The following is a 21,105-nucleotide window of genomic DNA, read 5'->3' on the forward strand; positions in this document are numbered from 1 at the left end:
TTTGTTATTAATAAAGTATACAGGCTACAATTCAACAGTCCAATCAAGCCTACAAGAACTATAATTTAGCCTATGTAATAAAAATAAAAAGTTATATGATTGTGTTTACTTATTTATATCACTGTTGCCTTTACCCACTACCATTAATAATGTATCATTCATGACCCAGGCCTTGATATAGCAAGATTTTTAGTTGGTGGTTTTTAAATTTTCTGTTAAAATTCTGTAATCTGAAATCAAATACCTGTAATTAAATTAAATAAAGATGCAATTCTAATATCCTTAAATTTGTACAGCTTATTTAGTAAAATTTATTTTGCCTTTTGTTTTAGTTGCTCCATGTTTGGGCTGTCTCTCTTGTTTGTATCTGATTGTTCTGAAGTTGTTGAATTGGGAAGCCGACTGATTTTCCTGATATCTACACATACTACATCCCGAGTATTACGGAGTGTGTCCAAAATTATACTGGCTTTCGCGCTGTACTGGTGGTAAGTTTTTATCGTACTTGTTTATTCTATTCAATTTAACACTTGCCATTAACACGTTCAATGCGGCTGCGCGATGGCCGGCCACTGCTGGTGGCGCGAACAGCTAATGCGCTGCGTAGATGAGTGCGCGAAAACTTTTAAATTTGGTTTCATCTAAATGAGAGGCATATATTGTGTCCTAGTCGTTATGGACGTAGTTTTACAAGAACCCAACAGATAGCAGCCCTTAACAATACTGCTAGGGGGTCCTCAGTATTGCCAAATGGAGGGAAAAAGCAGGGGTGAATTACCTGGATACACCATCAAAAAGTACCGCAAAAAACGGTCAAGCACAAAATTTTGAGGTTAGGTTCCTTCCACGATGCTACAGTACATTCCTTATTGTTATTCAATTGCATGTCATTAGATCCAAGCCTAAACCCCATACTACAATAGTTTTTTAACAATCCATATCACAGATGATAAAATAGTTGGGTCTGAAAACGAACTATACCTGATTGAATTCTAAAACTGGTACAACAAGCGGCAAGAAACAATGTCTCACGGCAGTGGCTAACCTCACGCTAGAAAAATAGTTTGTAAATGGCACTTTGACGAGTATACTCGGTGCGCGCCTCTGGAAATGGCTAGAGGTGACGAGATTACTTGTCATCCGCAGTGAACATGTTAAACTTGACAAACAAAAATTAAAATAATATTATGATTTATGACAAAATAATTTAATGCATTATCGTGTGTTAAGTGTTAGCTACCACAAAATTGGTCGTATTAGCCGAGAAAAGTGACTTGTGATAATTTTGTGTATTCTTCATCTACATACAGCTATTTGGTTCAGCTCTAAGTCTGTGTAGGATCCAAGTTACTTGACCACTAATAACATTTCTTCACTTAATCCTAGATTAAAACCCATTAACTCCTAAGCCTGAGAATAGCTTAAGGGATTAGGTAAGTCGCCTTGAACGAATCCCCAGGACAACCCTCAATTTTAAATATCATAAGAACACGAAACCTCATATTAGCGCTGTTTGATGCTACTGAACTCTTCCTTGGTCTTTTGGCATTGATTGATCTACCCTAAAGTCTCAAATAACCCTGGCTGCAGAAAAATAATTTCCAGCTATCTGTAGTCGCTGCTGGGTTTTGGTATGTGATGACGACATTGTTTTGCTGTTTGTGGTAATGGCTCACTTGGTTTACATTTGTGTTTAATAATGGGTTACTTTTCTGTTTTTCACAAGTATTTAGAAATAAATTCCATAGTTAAACGTAAATATTAAATGATTTTTGATTATGTTTGTACCTATGGTCAACATTTTTTTTTTAAGAGGTGGGCGGCCTCTTTTAACCTTGCATTTGCCCGTCCACATAGACTACAGATCTGTGCGTGGAACGTATCCAGCAAAGCAAGGGGTGAGCCGGTACAGTACAAAGGTATCTGTACTGATAAATTTTAGTGGCAGTGTCCAGGATCCGAACCCACGACATCGCTGCCTTGGGCCCGAAGTCCGTGACGCTACCAACTGAGCCACCGACTCACCACTAATTTGTTTGGACTTTTCTGTCACTTCAATGTAACATCCTGTAATCTCTGCCCATTGTTAATTTAATATAATGTATGGTTTGACAGATCATAAAATTTCAACAGTGCTATGCATAGTTGCAGGATTCAACAAAGACCAATGTAGTGTGAAGACCAAACAACACTAATTATGAGGTTAGGATTGAAGTAGGGATGGACGAGATTGGATTTCTAGTTTGAGACGAGACTTGATTTTTTATTTCTCATAAACTTTCGAGACAGGATTTCACTTCTTCTACTTATACATAACGGGAAATGAATGTTCGACATTTTAACCTGATTTTGTAAAATTGTTAAATACCTGTATTGCGGGTGTTGCATTGACTTTCTGCAGGCGTTTTAACTCATTTTTTAAAAATCTCGTCTCGAAAAAATCTCGATCAAAATAAAATATTGTCTCGTAGAACAAGATTTTTAAATTCCCAAAAATTTCAAGACCCGTCCATCCCTAGATTAAAGAGTGAGTGAGAGTGCGGATCCATTACCGCAAATGTTGAAGCTGGTACTATTTTCTATCTGTTGGCCACCACTGTCAGTCTATTTCAGATTGAAACGCAAAGGGGTGTGAAGACCTCTTAAATACTTATTTGTGGTTGTCTAAAAAATGGATCACTTGACAGTACCACTTCAGGTTGTTTATCATTTTGTTTACTTGTATTCTAACAGTTATTGTTTTCAGGGTCCTTACTTATCTGTACACCTACCCAGTATTTTTAACCCATAACAAAACGATGGCATCCTCAATGATGAAGGCAGACTTAATTATGTTGATCGTGATGGATACGTTGACATGGGTCTATCTTATTTTCACCATCATTGCTTCTGTAAGTATTACTTATCCAGCCAGTTGCGTTTGGAGGATTTAGGTTCCTTGGAGTCTGTATTTATGATATTGTTTCATGAATTTCAGTGAGATTAAGGTTAATAATTAATTTTACTAAGAACAGTTTTTGTGTTGTTTTTAATTAAATAATTTATTTTAATAAATGTTTTTACACATCATAAAGAAAATGCAGTGAAGTGGGTATGTTACTGTGTATTTTAGAAGCTTGCCGGTTCAATCCTGAGAAAAGGTGACAGTTTTTTTATGGTTTATTCGACTCAGCAATCTATCTCTCAATAATCAAATAGGGTGGATTCTTCTCATTCACCAACACACATCCTTTACTCATTATCACCTTAAAATACACACCCTTGTGTGTTAGCGCCACAAATAAATCCAGCCTAATCTAATCCGCATTACTTGTCAAAGCTATAAATCCAATCTAATCAAATCCACATTACTTGTAAAAGTTATAAATCCAACATAATCTAATCCTCATTAAACTTTTTAAAGCCATTTACAAAATACAATACCACAATCCAAAGAGAATGGTGATAAAATATTCATTTTGTTAACCTAAATTTCTTTATGCTTTTTATTAACGATCATAGGAACCTTTCTTTGGCATTTTTAATGGTATTAAAAATATTTGTGTATTAATTAATCCTTAAGGAATATAAATATTCCTATTGAAAAAGATGGTACTTGAGTATTAAACGGAGGCCACCATTACGAAACGCGCCGGGGCACTTATAGAGGGTTAAATTGTTATAGATGTTGTAGTAGAACTATTCTAGTATTGTTTTGAGTCGAGCGTTATCAGATGAGTCATGTGTCTACTCGCAGAATCCCCTCCAAGTAGGCCAAGGTCAGGGTCGTTGACCGGAGCGCGCGCCATTACCTGTCATCGCCTGTCACTGTGTCTGGTCAGCTATATCAGTTATAAAATTAAACTATCATAACCTAACCTAACCAACCAAACTTGCTGATAGTGAAAACATCGAATGAAGGTTTACTAATAATCAGTATTATCATAGCTAAGTTAAGAAACTGTAGGTTAGGTGGCCTCCGTTTAATACTCAAGTACCAAAAAGATAGCCATCTTTGATTGTTGGGGTCACCCAGACCAAAGTGGAAGTGACATCAAATATCATTGTCGCTTGCCCATGTAATTATGAAATGAAAATTAAATGTTTTCATCATCATATCCACTAATATGCCGAATATGTTTTGTTAACAGACATTTACAAGAATAATGGCAAGCTTGGCTTTCCAATCTATTGATAGACCACAAACTATGGAATTCTTCCTGCTCGGCTGTGATCCATGGATTGCAAAATGGACTAGGTAGCTAAGATATATGTCATTCTAAGTAGACCTATTCGGTTGGTTTCCTTCATAAGAATGGATTGAAACTGTCTAAATATTATGCATAAGACAGTACGGTACTAATGATTCTGCACATCTTGATTAAGGATGGACAAGTCTCAAATTTTCGGGAAATTTGCGAAATTAAAAAATCTTGTTTGTTCGAGGAATTAACTTTGCTCCAAGGCCTTCTTAAAAGACAATTAAGAAGGGCCCCCCAAGGTGTTAAAGGGTAAAAGAAAGTCACTGTATTCTGAAGACAAGATGAAAAAACAACTCCTTCAGAAAGTCTTTTTAATACCCGCAATACAAGAGCGTGTTATTTTTCTGTTTCCTTTGCAAAGGCCTTACCTATATAATTCATTCTCTGTGTACGTAAATCTTGGCTTTAAGTATAGTTTTTATTTGGGTTGAAGCAGAACCTTTGTGGATAAACCAGAATCGCGGATAAATGAATACCGGATAAACGAGGTTTTAGTGCTGTACTACAATTCTTTTGTCTCTTATAGACTCTTATAGTTTTTGTTTTGAGACAGTTAGTTGTGGTATGCATGTTGCAGTTTTACATTAAAGATGTCTTATTATCATTTTATTTTTGTCTTATAAAAGATATTATAACTATTTCAAGTGCCTGTAAGCTTTTGTTATTTTGTACAATCTTTTTGTCTAGAGCTTTGTAATAAATAATTGGTTATTGTTATTGCACTTTAGTTGCTGTTTTAATAGTATTTTACTGTTATTTATAAACCATTGCAAAACTGCTCAAAAGAATGATTCCCGATATCTATGATGAGAAAATAATGAGATCTATGATCTCGTATCGAATTATGATGAGAAAATAGAATCTTGTCTCGAACTTAAAATCCAGTCTCGTCCATCTCTATTCTTGATAATTTGTTTATGAATTTATACACAATGGCACAATGGCCGTATGGCCATAGATTTCTTAGATGGTTAGTGACTGGTACCATAAGATATCAAAATAGTAATGGCACTTTGCCTGCTCTGATTTTCAGGCCATCAATATTACTCGATTCTGAACCCGTGTTGCCTGAACAAGTCAGAACGAATCTGAACACGTTGAGAGCATCCATACGAGGTGAGTTGTTAGATTCTAGGGTGTACACATCTAGTGTATTATTGTAATCAATAACAGAAATCCAACCAGAATAACTAATACCACTGTTTCTTGCATTGATAATATTCTGACTAGTGTACATTTTGGGAAAGGCCAATTGTGTAACATCAATACCTCTTTTTCTGATCATAATGCTCTGCTGTTGTCTCTACCCAACAAACTGAATAGACAGTTCTGCACCAAAAGAATATAAATTAGAACGTACCCTGAAGAGAACAACATTCTATTTGTAAATAGACTTAAGCTTATGTTGTCAGATATGCCTCCCCTTATTTCACTGGATGATTTCTACAATGTTTTCTTGGAAAATTTTATCTTTTGTATGAATGAATTTTTCCTTATTAAAAATATTAAGGTTAAAAATAAAATAAGAAATAAAAAAATGGATTACACAGGGTATTAAGATATCAGCAGCAAAGAAGAGGCAATTACACTGGCAAGCAAAGTATAAACTAAGTATAAAATTTCAGCAATATGTAAAAAATTATAAAAAAGTGTTTAAGTCAGTTGTAAGAGCAGCAAAAATAGCATCTAATGATAATTACATTTTTGAGTCCAAAAACAAATCAAGAGCTACATGGGCTGTTGTTAAAAGAGAAATTGGTACTCATTGTAATAAAATTAGTGAACCTATTACCTTAAAAATAAACAATAGGATAATTTCAAATCCTCAAAAAATCACTCAAAGTTTTAACAATCATTTTATTAACACTGTTGACTTATTAAAAGTCCCTAAAGCTGATTTATCTTTTGTCAAAGACAGCCCTTCATGTAAGACAAAGTATTTAAGTGAATTTTCACCTGTGTCAGTGGAAGAGGTAGCTAAAATTATCTTAGGTCTAAATAACACAAAATCTTGTGGATGGGATGACATTCCAGTTCATTTATTAAAATTGTCTGTTCAAGTGATAAGCCCTATTTTAACTTATATTTTTAATCTAGCTATTAGAACTTGTACCTTTCCGACTAAGTTGAAGCTGTCAGAGATAAAAACAATTTTTTTTTTTTATGGAATAAAAAATGACATTCAAAATTTCCGACCTATATCTTTACTTGGTAATATATCAAAGTGCTTGGGGCTGAACAGTTTGGGTTTAGGAAAAATAGAAGTACTGCTTTGATAAACTTTGTGAGCGATGCGAGGGCCTTGGATGGGTCACAGTTTACTGCGGGGATTTTCTGTGACCTGTCCAGGGCTTTTACTGTGTGGATCATGAGATGCTGATAAAAAAAAATGGCCAGTATTGGTATTGAGGAGTCGGCTCTTAAGCTATTGTAGGTCTCGCCACCCTAAGTTGAGGCAGCCCAGACGGACGGGCAGGGTCATTATCGGCCGGTTCCACCCGACCCTTTATAATCCGATTAGTGACACTTCCGTGAACGCTCTAGTTCCATAATTGTCATTAACAAAGTTAAAAACCGATGTATAAATTTAGTCTTTCACATTAATAACGTCGATTTAACAAACATTTCCGTTTTTGTCCCATTAAAATCGGACAATGTTTACGGTTTGTGAGCTATAAACACTGTTGCTCTACTCGTCCCCGTCAACGTAGCCGTACGTTCGTATAATTCCCGCAGAGAACTAATTGGGTTTTCAACCAGAAGATTTCCAAACACCGTCAAAATCACTTCTCGTTGACCACTGCTCAGAGGTTTTCCATTTTTGTGTATCTTTATAAAGGGTGGCTGAAAAGTAACTTGCACCCCCCCTTAACTTTTCAACCATTTGAGATATTTGAAATCTGTTTGTGGCAACCTTCTTAGCTATAAGGGGCTACAATAATTATGGTCAATTTTGAAAATTTTGCCCTTAGGGGTAGTGGGGGTAGGGGGTAGCTCAAATTTTTCAAATTACAAGTATGGTTGAGTTTGGTATCATTTTACAGGTCTTGACGAAACGTACAAATTGACATAAAGAAAACCAAAATCGGCCCACTAATAACAAAATGGCGCCCTAAAACGTTTCAAATCCAAATAACCATGAGGGTGGCTGAAAATTAACTTGCACCCCGTTTAACTTTTTAACTATTTGAGATATTTGAAATTGGTTTGCGGCAACTTGTTAGAATATGAAGGGCTACAATAATTATGGTCAGTTTCGAAAATTTTGCCCTTAGGGTTAGTGGGGGTAGGGGGTAGCTCAAAATTTTCAAATGACATTGATAGTCGAGTTTGGTATCATTTTACAGGTCTTGACGAAACATAACAATTAACATAAAGAAAATAGGAAACCAAAACCAATAATAACAAAATGGCAGCTAAAAATGATTAAGGCAATGTTTATTAAAAGTAATTTTGAACTGCCATTTTGTTATTAATGGTCCGATTTCTATTCTCTTTATATTAATTGTTATGTTTCGTCAAGACCTGTAAAATGATACCAAACTCGACTATCATTGTCATTTGAAAATTTTGAGCTACCCCCTACCCCCACTACCCCTAAGGGCAAAATTTTCGAAACTGACCATAATTATTGTAGCCCTTCATATTCTAACAAGTTGCCGCAAACCGATTTCAAATATCTCAAATAGTTAAAAAGTTAAACGGGGTGCAAGTTAATTTGCAGCCACCCTCATGGTTATTTCGATTTGAAACGTTTTAGGGCGCCATTTTGTTATTAGTGGGCCGATTTTGGTTTTCTTTATGTCAATTTGTACGTCTCGTCAAGACCTGTAAAATGATACCAAACTCGACTATACTTGTCATTTGAAAAATTTGAGCTACCCCCTACCACCACTACCCCTAAGGGCAAAATTTTCAAAATTGACCATAATTATTGTAGCCCCTTATAGCTAAGAAGGTTGCCACAAACAGATTTCAAATATCTCAAATGGTTGAAAAGTTAAGGGGGGGTGCAAGTTACTTTTCAGCCACCCTGTATATTTTTCTGCCAATATGGTTCTATCAGGAGTCCTCGAAGCTGACATCACTGGTGAAATGTAGAGACAGAAATGACCATAACACATGTTGTTATTTATCGCCAGGAACTGTGATTCACCGAGATATTCGCTGTGGAAGGGAGGAATTCCTGGTAAAGACATGAGACATGACGCGATAGCTCGACTACCCAACGGGTAGTTTCAACCCCTCGTCATAGTAAACAATGAATCATCTTCAAATTTTTTTATCAGTCTATATCATACATCGAAATCATAGAATTAATGGTTCATTATTTAATAGGTTTTAATTTTCATAATAGAAACTACATTAACACAGAGCTGCACACATTGTATTTATATTATTTCTACTATTTATGTTTATTTATGCATAGTTTAATATAGTTTTTATATTAAAGTTTACATGTTAAGTTTATTTTTTTGATACTTATATTATATTCAATATTAACATTGGATTTTGGGATCTACACTACTTTGTTTTTTGTTTATAGCTCACAAACCGTAAACATTGTCCGATTTTGATGGGACAAAAACGGAAATGTTTGTTAAATCAACGTTATTAATGTAAAAGACTAAATTTATACATCGGTTTTTATCTTTGTTAATGACAATTATGGAACTAGAGCGTTCACGGAAGTGTCACTGATCGGATTATAAAGGGTCCCGCCGATAATGACCCTGCCTGTCCGTCTGGGCTTCCTCAACTTAGGGTGGCGAGACCTATAACATCATATCTTTTGGGGAGAAAGCAGAGAACAGTTATCAGTGAGAGGGCAACCCGTTTTTACTCAGACTGGGCTACAGTAAAATTTGGCGTCCCTCAAGGATCCATTTTAGGACCCACACTCTTTCTTATATATATAAATGACCTACCAGCACATATTTCCAAAAGGTTCGTACTATTTGCTGATGATACAAGTGTAATAGTTCAGGAAAAAAACCTATCTACATTAGAAAACACTTTGAAATTAACACTAAAAGATCTGAAGAAATGGTTTGAATCAAATGAACTTTTACTAAATATGAATATAAATCTAACATTATGCAATTCCACATCAGAATTAACAATAACAAACTCAATGGAACGGATTTTAATATCACTGATGAATATAAATTTCTTAAGAATTAATATAGATCAAAGTTTCAATTGGAAATCACACATTCAATATTTGGTTAGTAAGTTGACTTCTTTTAGGTTTGCAATTAAATGTATTCAAAATTCAGTGTCACTCGCAACATTAAAAATTATTTATTATGCTTATATACACTCTCTGCTTCGTTACGGAATTGTTCTGTGGGGAAACTCAGGGGATATTAGCAAAGTTTTTAAAGTCCAAAAAAGTATTACTAGAGTGATGATAGGGGCAGAATATGGATCAAGCTGTCGTCGTTCTTTTAAGGAATTAAAAATAATGCCATTGACTTCTTTGTACATCTATGAAACAGTAAATTTTGTTCATTTAAATAATACACTTTTTGATGAATTTAGACCCACTCATAGTTATAATACCCGAAACCCAAATCTGCTAAATTATCCAATTCATAAACACACTCATTTTGAAAAAAACCCCATCTATATGGGGATTTGTCTATATAATAAGATCCCCTCAAAAATAAAATCCTATACACCACAAAAATTTAAAACTTGGACTAAATCATTATTGGTGGAGAAATCATATTACTTCCTGGCAGATTTCCTAAATGACCGTGGTGACATTAATTGACCATTAGTTTATGTAAAATATGACACAGAATTTTTTAAATTGTTTTTTTCTCTGATATTGCTTCAAGATCTTCATTTAAATTTGTCTTTTTTCTAACTTGTTTGATTTGGTAACCTTATTTATTTATTTCCCACGGTTAAACCAATTTTAAACCTTTTCTCAATTGTGCTGTTCTTGTTGTATTTTGTTGTAACTTTTTACTTTTAGTTTTTATAACTTATTGATTGACCATGCATCTGTTCACTATTGCCTTTGTAATGAAGAATGTTTTATGCAATAAAATACTTATGACTTATGACTTAGTGATGTCCTGGGTTGCACAGGCTAATAAAATGTAGATAATTGTTAAAACTGGAATTACACTTGTGTTAAAGGGTAAAAGAAAGTCACTGTATATTAATATCTGAACACTGATAAATTATTAAAAACAGTACATTGATTGAACTAGTGTATGACAAACAACTCATTGATGAATTGTTTAAGGTATTTATACAATGAACTAGGGATTTGTCTACTCCTGATACCATCGATACTTGGCTGTTGGTATTGGTATCAAAAATCAATTGTCTAAAGCCGATTCCGATACAACGACAAGGTTTTTTTTTGGTCACGCCTGCACAATCAGAAAATTATTGCTATTGCCATGAACTCGCAAGACGTGTAAGTGACTGCGGAAGATGATGGTGACGTCTACACGGCTCCAGGAGATGTTAATGATTCTGCCCCGATTGCGTATGATGATGTTTCCGTGTCACTTGGGACGGTGGTGACTTCTACAAGGCCGTGGAATATGTTCATGATTATGCCGCGATCGCGGACGACGACGATCACGTGTTTGCTAAAGACGATGATGATGTTTACATGGCCGCAGAAGATGTTCATGTTTCCCCGATCACGGCAACGTTGATGACGTTTCCGTGACCGCGGGAGTTCATGATGATGTCTGCGGGAGACGTTCATGACTTTTCCGTTACCGCAAAAGACAGATATGATATTTTCATAACTGAGGAAGATATTTAGGATTTTGAGGTGATCCCAGAAGACAAAGATAATATCCCCACAACCGCTGGCGATAACTTATTTTATCCTCTTCTCTTATCCTCTTCAGTTTACTTTTTTTCATTTCATTACATTACAGTTAGTTAGTTGACCACAGTCAGACAAGAATGTAATTAGAATAAATCCAAACTTTAAACTATCTTAGTTAATATTTGTGACGTCGGAAAATATTTACACCTTTATTTTCAGGTTAAAAGTGAGTCCAATACTTTAATCTTTACTACTTTAATCACTTTGAATTAACGTAAGATATAAATTTTTTGGTGTGGAAATATCGTAGGCTAACAAATAGGTTAGGCCTAGTCATTTTATATAAATAAACAAAACTGTAAATGGCCGTAGTTCTGTTAATATTTATGAGCGTGGAGAAATTTTTGCACCATTATTTTCAGCTAAAAATCTAGTTTCTGGTGATATATAAATCTATATAGGTTCCCATGGTCACGTTCATCGCAATAAATACCCTATCTTTCTGTAAGTTTCGGTTATTGCCGATTATTGGGATTGTTTTGTGCACATTGAATGTCATCTGCAAGTAAAGTTTCCTCAACTTTAATCCCCTGTCAGTTTTACACAACACAGTTTTACTGTTTTAATACCTTGGTGTTACCTTTGTTTTGTTTTTTTTTATGTGTAATGATGGCTTCAAAACAATTTTTTTAACACAGAAAGTGGTTGTCCGAACGTCGCTACAGTTTACAGTTATGTCACACAAAAATAGCTCTTAATCTAATCGCAATCGTTTACAAAATTTAACAACTTTTCAACAGGAATTTGGAAGTTTGGTACTGAATACTCACTATTTACATTTATTTTCCAGCTAGAAACATCATTATGCGAAAAGTTAAAAAATTAAGAGAGAAGAAAATCAACACTGCACGTGGTTCTTCAGTATGCGTTGACAGCAACGATGATGAACCCACAAACTAGATGGTAAGTCATAAACTAGTATTTCTTCATAAAAATCAGTTCCTTCCTGGACTATAGTACATATGATATATCTGCTTGCATTTTGTGCTTAGCGGGCGGTAGGTGGTTATATCCGCAATTATTACAACAGTTATTGCTATTGTTGATTGTCTATAACATTTATCATTGCAAAAATATCCTTTTATTCAATTATATCTTTAAACAATGAACTAGAATTTTTTTATAGGAGGATAAGAAATGTTATTATACAAATTTAAAAAAATAGTAAAACAAAAAACAAAATATTTTGGACTAATGTGTACAATTATCAGTAAACTAAGTGGTTAACTATTTACAAAATTATATAAATTATACAGGGTGTCCCAATTTAAGGTGCGTAAAGTGTCTCAAATTGATTATGGAGAAAAATTAAAAATATTTTTACATTATTCCTTGGGTAAGACTAAATTACTTACGTAATTCCCGTCACAGCTCAATAAAAGCTAGTCTGTCCCTTGCTACCTGTGCGGTCGGTCATCTTTGTTAGAACAGGCCTGTTTTTAAAATGTTAAGTTGTTTTATGTATTTATTCGTGGTCGTACTGTGTTTTATCTTCTGATGATGTTAACAACTGATCAACTCTACATTATGTACCTGAAGCTGACGATGGTGTTTTAACACCGAAATAGACATATTTTATTGAGCTGTGATGGGAATTACGTAAGTAATTTAGTCTTACCCAAGAAATAATGTAAAAATATTTTTAATTTTTCTCCGATACAGGGTGTGCCAAAAACTAAGGGTCACTAGTTTGAATCTCTGAATTTTCAAGTAAACATACGTCATGTTATACATCATTTTAAAGGTATTTAATATACAAACTTTTTGGCGAAAACAGAAATGAATTATCTTTTTCCGTTTCTAAATGGTGGCAGTTTATTTGGAAAAATCAATATGTTTTTAATACTCTTGTGTTTCCTATACCAATGCACTTAGTCCTTCTCCGGTTGAATTTTCTTGCTCGTTATGAAATTAGCTTTACTGTGATATGCTACAAGTAACGGTTTTTTTTACAATAAATTTTCCAAAAAAATTGATTTTTGAAAATTTGCAAATGCCCATTGTTGAACATTTTCAATAGAGGTGTCTGAAAAAATCTGAAAAATCTGGTCGGATTCGGTTAAAGCCGAGCCTAAATTTGATATCCGACACTATCCGTTATATCCGACTTTTTCGGATAGACAACATATTTTGACGTTTTGAACAGAAAACTAAATCTTCATAACCATCATTAGTTTCCCAGGACAAAAAATTACAGCAATACGTTTCCAACGACGACGTAACAGCAAAGGACAAAGAAGCCGTATGATGCAATACCGATGTCTAGTTTAGTCGTTATCAGCTGTTTTGCTTTATGATTAGATTCGTCTGGAACGAACAGACATAAAGCAGAAAAGAACTACCATGGTCAACTCGTGCTTGTCTCTTGATACTAGGGGCGCTATGCGTAATAGTTTTTTTTTACAGTACTTTTTTAAAGTATAAAAATCTAGCCTACTTCTGTGCTGTTACGTAAACAATAGATTTATGTTTCCCAAAAAAAAGTCAGAATATAAACAATAGAAAGGCAACACAATAGAAGGGTGGGAGGGGGTTGGGCAATGACTTCGAAACCGAAAGGAGCCCGGGTAACGGGTAGCAACAGTGAGTCGAGTAGGCCGTGAGGGGGGAAGGGGTGGGTACGACCTTGAAGCTGTATATAGACTTGCACTACTTCCCTAAATCTAAGGGACTGGCGAGTGGTATTCTAATCAAAGGACAAGATACGTAGTTTTTTGGGTATTCATTGCCCGGTTTGACTTTGGATTGTCTTATTGTGTAGAAACTTTGAATAATCAAAAATAAAATTAGAACTAACCACGATTATTTAGCATTGATTGTGTATATTAAATGATGATAGGGACCAAAGTCAAAGTCATCTTTATTGTCACAAAACGTTTTTTTTTAAATGCTCTGGCACAGCCAGACAAAACAGGTGACATTGTCAAACTATACTAAAATAAACTAGCTTATATTGGTAAAAATTAGGGATGGTCAAGTCTCGAAATTTCGGGAAATTTTAAATCTCGTTAGACGAGACAAGATTTCTTTTTAGCCAAGACTTTTATCGAGACGAGAATTAAAAAAAAAAAAAAAAAAAAAAAATTAAAAACGCCTGCAGAAAGTCAATGCAATACCCGCAATACAGGAGCGTGTTGTAGTTGCGTTTCCTTTGCGAAGGCGTTCTTATTTAATTAATTCTTTAAATGTAAATATTGCTTTAATTATTTTAATAATATTACTTTAATAACATTTGAGAAGTTTTGTTAAGTGTAAGCAGTGTGAGAAATGTTTTAAAACAAGTAACTATTTTATAAAAACTAATATTGCTTTTATTTTATGATTTATTTTATTTTAGGATAAGTTGAACTCTATCCTAACTAATATCATTATGTTTCCTAATCGTAGGTATTTTTAATAAGTTAAGCGTGATTAATAAAAAAAATGTTATGCTGATGTTTTTTAATAAAAGATTGTAAATATTCTTGCCTATTATCATTATTTTTGTATTTAAACAGTCATCTAACAATGTTACAAAATCAGGTAAAAATTTTGAACGTGCATTTCCCATTGTGTATGAGAAGGGAAATCCCGTCTCGATCTCGTCTCGAAATTTTATGAGAAATAAAAAATCTCGTCTCGTCTCGAACTAAAAATCCAATTTTGTCCATCCCTAGTAAAAATAAATACATAGTAGGTAACAAAACAAACAATTCACATTGATTTGTCTTCGAGAAACTGATCAATACTATAATAATTCTTTTCTAACAAAAATTCAAAAATTTTCTCTTTAAAAGATACTAATCCTATTATAGATTTGTAGTACCCAGGCAAATTGTTAAAAAATCTTTTACCCATATAAGAAGGTGTCCTTTCCACAAGATTTAATCTGTGTATAGGATATTGAAAATCTGTATGAAATCTAGTGTTATAATTGTGCCGATTATTTTCACTGTGGAGTTTTTCAAAATTTGATTTCACATACAATAAACATTTAAGAATGTACAAATTAGGGACGGTTAGAATCTTTAGTTCTTTAAAAAGTTGTTTGCAAGAATGTTTTACGGGTTTAAAAGTCATAATTCTAAGTATTCTTTTTTGAAGTTTAAAAAGTTGATACGAATCAGCCCCAAAGCTCTATTCCATACTGTAAAATTGACGAAAATAAAGCGTGATAAATCATTAGTCTAGTGTTTAAATCAACAACATTTCTTAAGACCAACATTTGAAAACATACTGAATTTAACTTTTTAGAGGTGTTATGAATGTGATTCTTCCAATTCAATAAACTATCTACATCAATTCCTAAAAATTTAGCTGTGTTGCTAAGATTTATTTTTTCATTATCAAAATAAACAAAGCCTTCAAGATCGTCCCTACACTGTGCAGTTTGAAATTTTACTATTTGTGTTTTAATGTGGTTCATTTTTAAACCGTTTACTTTAAACCATTTTGACAGATCTTGAAGAGCTTGATTCAAAGCTAAACTTAGTTCATGACTGTCTTTTGATTTAATGATGGCTGTCGTATCGTCAGCATATAACAACAAACTAGGTTTAACATTCTTAGGTAGATCATTTATGTACATCAAAAACAATAACGGTCCTAATATAGAGCCCTGAGGCACCCCCATAACAATCTTTTCCCATTCAGAAGCATACTTAATGTTTTCTTTAATAATAACTGTTCTTTGAAAGCGATCGTTTAAATATGATTTCAACCACAAAATAACTGATTCTGAGAATCTATAGGAGGATAATTTATCAAGAAGAATTTGATGGTGTACACTATCAAAGGCTTTGGATAGATCACAGAACACGCCAATAGTGCTCTGTGACCCATCCAAGCTCTGTGTTATTGAATTTACAAAATGAGCCACAGTGGAAGTGGTACTTCGATTTTTCCTAAAACCAAACTGTTCATCAGCTAATAAGTTATTAGATTCCAGAAAATAGGACATTTGGTTGAATGCAATTTTTTCAAATATCTTTGAAAAAGAAGGCAGGACATAAACAGGTCGGTAGTTATCTGAATTACTCTTAGAACCTTTTTTAAATAATGGCTTCACCTCTGCATACTTCAAATGATTAGGGAAAGTGCTATTGGTTAAAGTCTGATTGATGATTATGGACAATGGTTCAGCAACAAACTTAATTACTTTTTTTATCATAGTAGTTGGTTAGACCAACTAATCAGGAAACCTGACAAATCAAGGTTTCCACAACTGATAAAACAAGAATTCTATAAGCTAGAAATTTGGTTTCAAGCTAATGGTCTATTATTGAATCACTCTAAGTCAACTACTCTCACTCAACTAATCACTCTTAATCAACTTTAAAAAAAAATACCACAATCAAAATTTCCAATATGATAACACCACTCTACCATGCTGTTTTTCTGAATGTACAAAATTTTTAGGGATAACTTTAGACAATAAATTAACCTGGAAAACTCACGTTGCAGAAGTTATAAAAAAGTTGAACAAAGCATATTTTTCAATTCTTATTTTATCTAGAGCAGTAGATGTCTCCACTCTTATGATGGTGTACTATGGGTATGTTTATCCTATTCTTAATTATGGAATCATTTTTTGGGGCAATTCTGACAAAAAGAAAAAGGTATTTAAATTGCAAAAACGAATCATTAGAATAATTTATTCTTTCAAAAGTAGAGATTCATGTGAAGATATATTTAAAATCAATAAAATTCTTACTTTTCCTAGCCTTTACATCTATAATTTACTATTTTTTTATGAAACAAAACATCTCTAAATTTTCTGTTAGTTCAGACAACCACAATTATGACACAAGACACAAAGACTGCCTTACATATCCCAAACACAAATCTTCTACCTTTGAACTTTCGCCCCACTACTCTGGTATTAAATTTTATAACAACCTGCCTGATTGCATTAAGTCTGCATCTTCCCTCAGGTCATTTAAAAAAAGTTTATTTAAGTTTTTATGTAACAAGTGTTGCTATAAGCTCAATGACTTTTTACCTACTATTTAATTACCAATGTACTTTATTGGTACTGTATTAATAAATTGGCCGATTTTGTCAAATTTTACACGAAAATTTATTGAAATTTCAAGGTGAATATCAATAAAACAATTATTACCAAGTATTTTTATTCATTTAAAAGATTGATTTGTGGTATTGGGTTCCCCACTGAGTGCAGCCGAGCGGCACTAATGAGGGTTGAACTGCCTTGGGGGTGGACAATAGACGGCTTATCAGACCGACCCTCCCCAGTGGGTTACCTCCCGCTATCTCCGCGTCCCGCCGCCTCCGTGTACCGCTACCTCAGAATTTCAGAGTGACCCCTATAATCCTCGGTTACTTCCTGTGTTAAGACTTTCCGTCCAAACCTAACCTAACCTAACCTAACCTGACCTAACCTCCTAACCCACGGGTTAAATTTTCATTAAATCTTCCATCCACGGGGCTTTGCAGCCGTGGATGCAATGACAGCTAACAACGCAGGCAGTGACGGGATTATAAGGGTCACTCAAGAATTCGGAGGTGGCGGGACAGATTTGGGTTCGGAGGTGGCGGAACGCGGAGATAGTGGGAGCATATGCCCCAGTGGTCTAGAGAAAGCTTGTAAAAAAACTATTGCACACATGACTTGACCTTGGTCTGCTTCATCTTTAATTTTACAAATGAACTGTGATGTTTCAAAATCAAAACAATAACTTGGGACCATACTGCATAACTATAATGGACTGCAATAATTGTTGAATTTACAATCCATTTTTAACAAACTAAGATTATACTATTCAAATACAATTTTTAAAATTATCTTGGTATTTTACTTGGGGTAATGAAGTTATGTAGGCTAGTGTAATTCTCGGTTCATCAAGGTTCTACTGAATTATGTTTGGCAGTGAATAAGTGTAGAATGAATTTTATAACTTCAGGGATACACACCTTTTACAGAGTTATAAAGCCTAATTGCTTTAATTAACTTGCCACAACATCAAATCTAGAGCCCAGCTTGGACAGGAATGCTTTCTAAACTTGGCAAACCCACAGAATGCCACTTAAGGCCAATAATCCGTTCCAAAAACGTAAGGAAATACAATGCAAAAATAAACTTGAGATAGAACTCATTGTCTTGTGAGAACCAGGAAACAACATAAAACATAACCTCAAGTAAACAAGCCCAAACGTTTTGACATCAGTCCTCCTGAGCTAAAGTGTTGTGTGAAGATTTCGGCTGCTAGTGTACTTAATTCAAGCGGCCAACTTTTGAAAATAGATGTTGTGAATTGTGATTTTCAAGAGAGAAAAAACTATGGACGTGGCTAATTTGAAATTCTATGATTCAAAATCGTCATTTAAGTTTATTTACACAGCTTTACAGTGTTTTATAGGTTAAAAATACATATGCAGCTTATTATTAACTGTGCCGAACAATCCGAATCCGAAAATATCTGAATCCGAACCTCCCAATATCCGATCCGATCCGAACCGAGCCTCAACTATCCGATCCGAATCCGATCCGAAATGAAATTTCACTATTCGCACACCTCTAATTTTCAAAAAGCAACATACGTCAAGTGACACATCATTTTATAGGTTTTTAAATTCTTAACTGTGTAATTTACACTTACTTCATATCTCTTTTAGCTTTTGTGTAAATAACAAAAACCTAATTTTCCTATATCAAATGCATGTTTTTTGGGTTTAACACGAAAGGCCCCATGTAATTTAGGGTTAAACCCAAATAACATACTATTTGATAAATAGTATATTACGTTTCTCAGGGTGTCTACCAACCGGGAAAACCGGGAATTGTACTTATTTTTTTACTGGCCATGAAATGTAAGGTGCATTGTCTTTAAATGCCAGACTATGTCCTTAAATTTTTAATGGGCCATAATTTTATTGATTGCTAGTTGGTTAGGAGCACATAAAAGGTTTATCAGATGTTTGTTTACATTTTCATAACTTTATTACTAGAGTAATCATGCAATAAAGATTCCCATTAGCAGTCTCAAACCCATTAAATATTTTATCACGACAATGAAGTGTCAAGTCAAGTACTTCCAGTGGCGGCGATAGCGGGCCCGGGGGGGGGGGGCCGCGAGCCTTGACCGGGATTTTCGGTAAATTTTACTGGCACACGGGCCCGCGATAGTGTGACAGGCTCAGCCACGCTGGTCCCCTATCATAACAATATTTATATGAGAATTAAAATATGTTTTTTTATGATGAAAATTTGTTCAAACCTATAGTTCAAGTAGTTTACAACAGCTAAACTAACACTATTACTTGACCGATCGATATAAATTATCTACCAACTTAGTAAAATAATTGTCATCAGTCATGCGGGTTGCATTAACTGTCCTCGTGGATTGTGTGAAGGCGCATTCAAAATTGGTTGCATAATAATAGGGCCGTATTTATAACCAATGTGGCCTCTGGCCTAGGAAGATAAAAAATTAATGTTAATCCTCCCATCCCCAGCGGGTGACACCATAGAGGATCCTCTGTGCTGATTCGACTAAATAAACTTGACAATTTTGTTACGACCAAATCGGCAAATTAACCTAGGTGGCTAGGGCACTACCTAATATAATAATTCCATTATTTCATTGATGCTAAAGAAGGATTTTCATTTCATTTCATGTCTTACTATTAGGAGGCTGCCCTTTAGATTTGTTTACTTCGCACTTTAGATGTGTTTACATCGAGTCAGGTAAAAAATGTTACTTACCTAAGGGCCTCAGGCGAAATCAGAGATGTTCAAAATCGGGTTTCTTTTGAAACGGTTGATTTTTATAATAGGCCTATAATGTTGATTTTCGAGCCGAGCAGAGCCTGGACTACAAGCTTGAGAGATCAAGCACAAAGTCAGAAAATCAAGCTCGAGCCGATTTTCTCAGTATTCAAAACAATAATGCACAATTAAAAGTAAAAGCTTTTATATCCGTGAGGATAACGCTCACAAAATTGAAAGATTAGGCCTACGCTCTTGCCGCGATCGCGGATATCGACGAGAACATTTCCCCGTGGGTGACGATGACGATGTCTCCGCGGCTGCAGATGTTCAATATTTTGCCGCGATTGCGGAAGACGATAATGACGCGAGTGATATATCTAGGATTTAGCCGCGATTGCGGCAAAATGATTTACCCGGATCGCGGGGAGATATTAGGCCATGATATTAGATTGGGCCAAGAACGCGGGAGACGATGATACTGCTATCTAATGATGTCATAGGTTTGGTTGCATTTGCAATCATGGTAAACTATGATAATGTTTCTTCCATAACTTATGACTACGGGAAGTATTTACGATTTTGCCACGATCATGGAAGACGATAATGACGCCTCGGGAGATGCCTTGTCAAGTTTATTACAAAATTGCAAGTTTAGGCAGTAATACATGAGGAAATTTTTTTAAAGATCATTGGGAGAGAGGGGCCCGGCGAAAAAACTTGCTGGGGGGCCTGCGGGTTCTTACCGCCGCCACTGAGTACTTCCAAGAACTTTGACTCAGTAGCTAGCTCACAAAAGTTGTATCACTTTTATTCCTTTACACCTTCTATATTTATTACTAGGGTAAAAATTATTAGTAGATCGAGATCCCAAACCTATTTTATCATGAAAATAATAGTTTTATAATGGCTGATAATTTCACTTACTTGTACTGTCGGCCTGAAGATTCAAAGATTCAATTTGCCACTTCAAAGATTCAATTTGCCACGGCCATTGCCTAGTGCCATAAAACTGTTTATGGTTTCATATTGAACATGTAACTAATCTACATTCTTATTTTGCAAGTTAAACTATTTTTTATGGATATTTTATCTTTCTATTGACAAAACCACAAGCATTTTTGTTTGCATTAATTTTCCATCACTATGTAGGCCTGCTTGGTTTCAAATTATGTCATTGCATTTTCTGTATTTTTTTCTTATATTGTTGCCTTTTCAGGTTTCAATATTTTTTTGTTTCCCATATTTATTTATTGTGTTGTGTGCTTTAAGCAATCTAAAGCTTATAA

The 21,105-nt window shown here is 34.6% G+C and overlaps 1 protein-coding gene across 5 annotated transcripts in view; it reads left to right on the plus strand.

Annotated features, from left to right (window-relative positions):
* The window catches only part of LOC128998310 (uncharacterized), a 41,835-nt gene that overhangs the window by 16,966 nt on the left and 3,764 nt on the right, over positions 1-21,105 (plus strand). For all 5 annotated transcript variants that reach the window (XM_054424391.1, XM_054424390.1, XM_054424393.1 and 2 more), the window contains 5 exons: positions 333-488; positions 2,747-2,891; positions 4,131-4,237; positions 5,275-5,357; positions 11,900-12,012. In XM_054424391.1, the coding sequence (XP_054280366.1) occupies positions 333-488; positions 2,747-2,891; positions 4,131-4,237; positions 5,275-5,357; positions 11,900-12,009 (601 nt within the window). In that variant the 3' untranslated portion in view covers positions 12,010-12,012. The remainder of the gene's footprint in view (positions 1-332; positions 489-2,746; positions 2,892-4,130; positions 4,238-5,274; positions 5,358-11,899; positions 12,013-21,105) is intronic.

This window comes from Macrosteles quadrilineatus, unplaced genomic scaffold (genome assembly GCF_028750875.1).
Source record: "Macrosteles quadrilineatus isolate MER2022 unplaced genomic scaffold, UCM_ALF_1.0 Scaffold_7__1_contigs__length_78375512, whole genome shotgun sequence".
Classification (NCBI taxonomy): Eukaryota; Metazoa; Arthropoda; class Insecta; order Hemiptera; family Cicadellidae; genus Macrosteles; species Macrosteles quadrilineatus.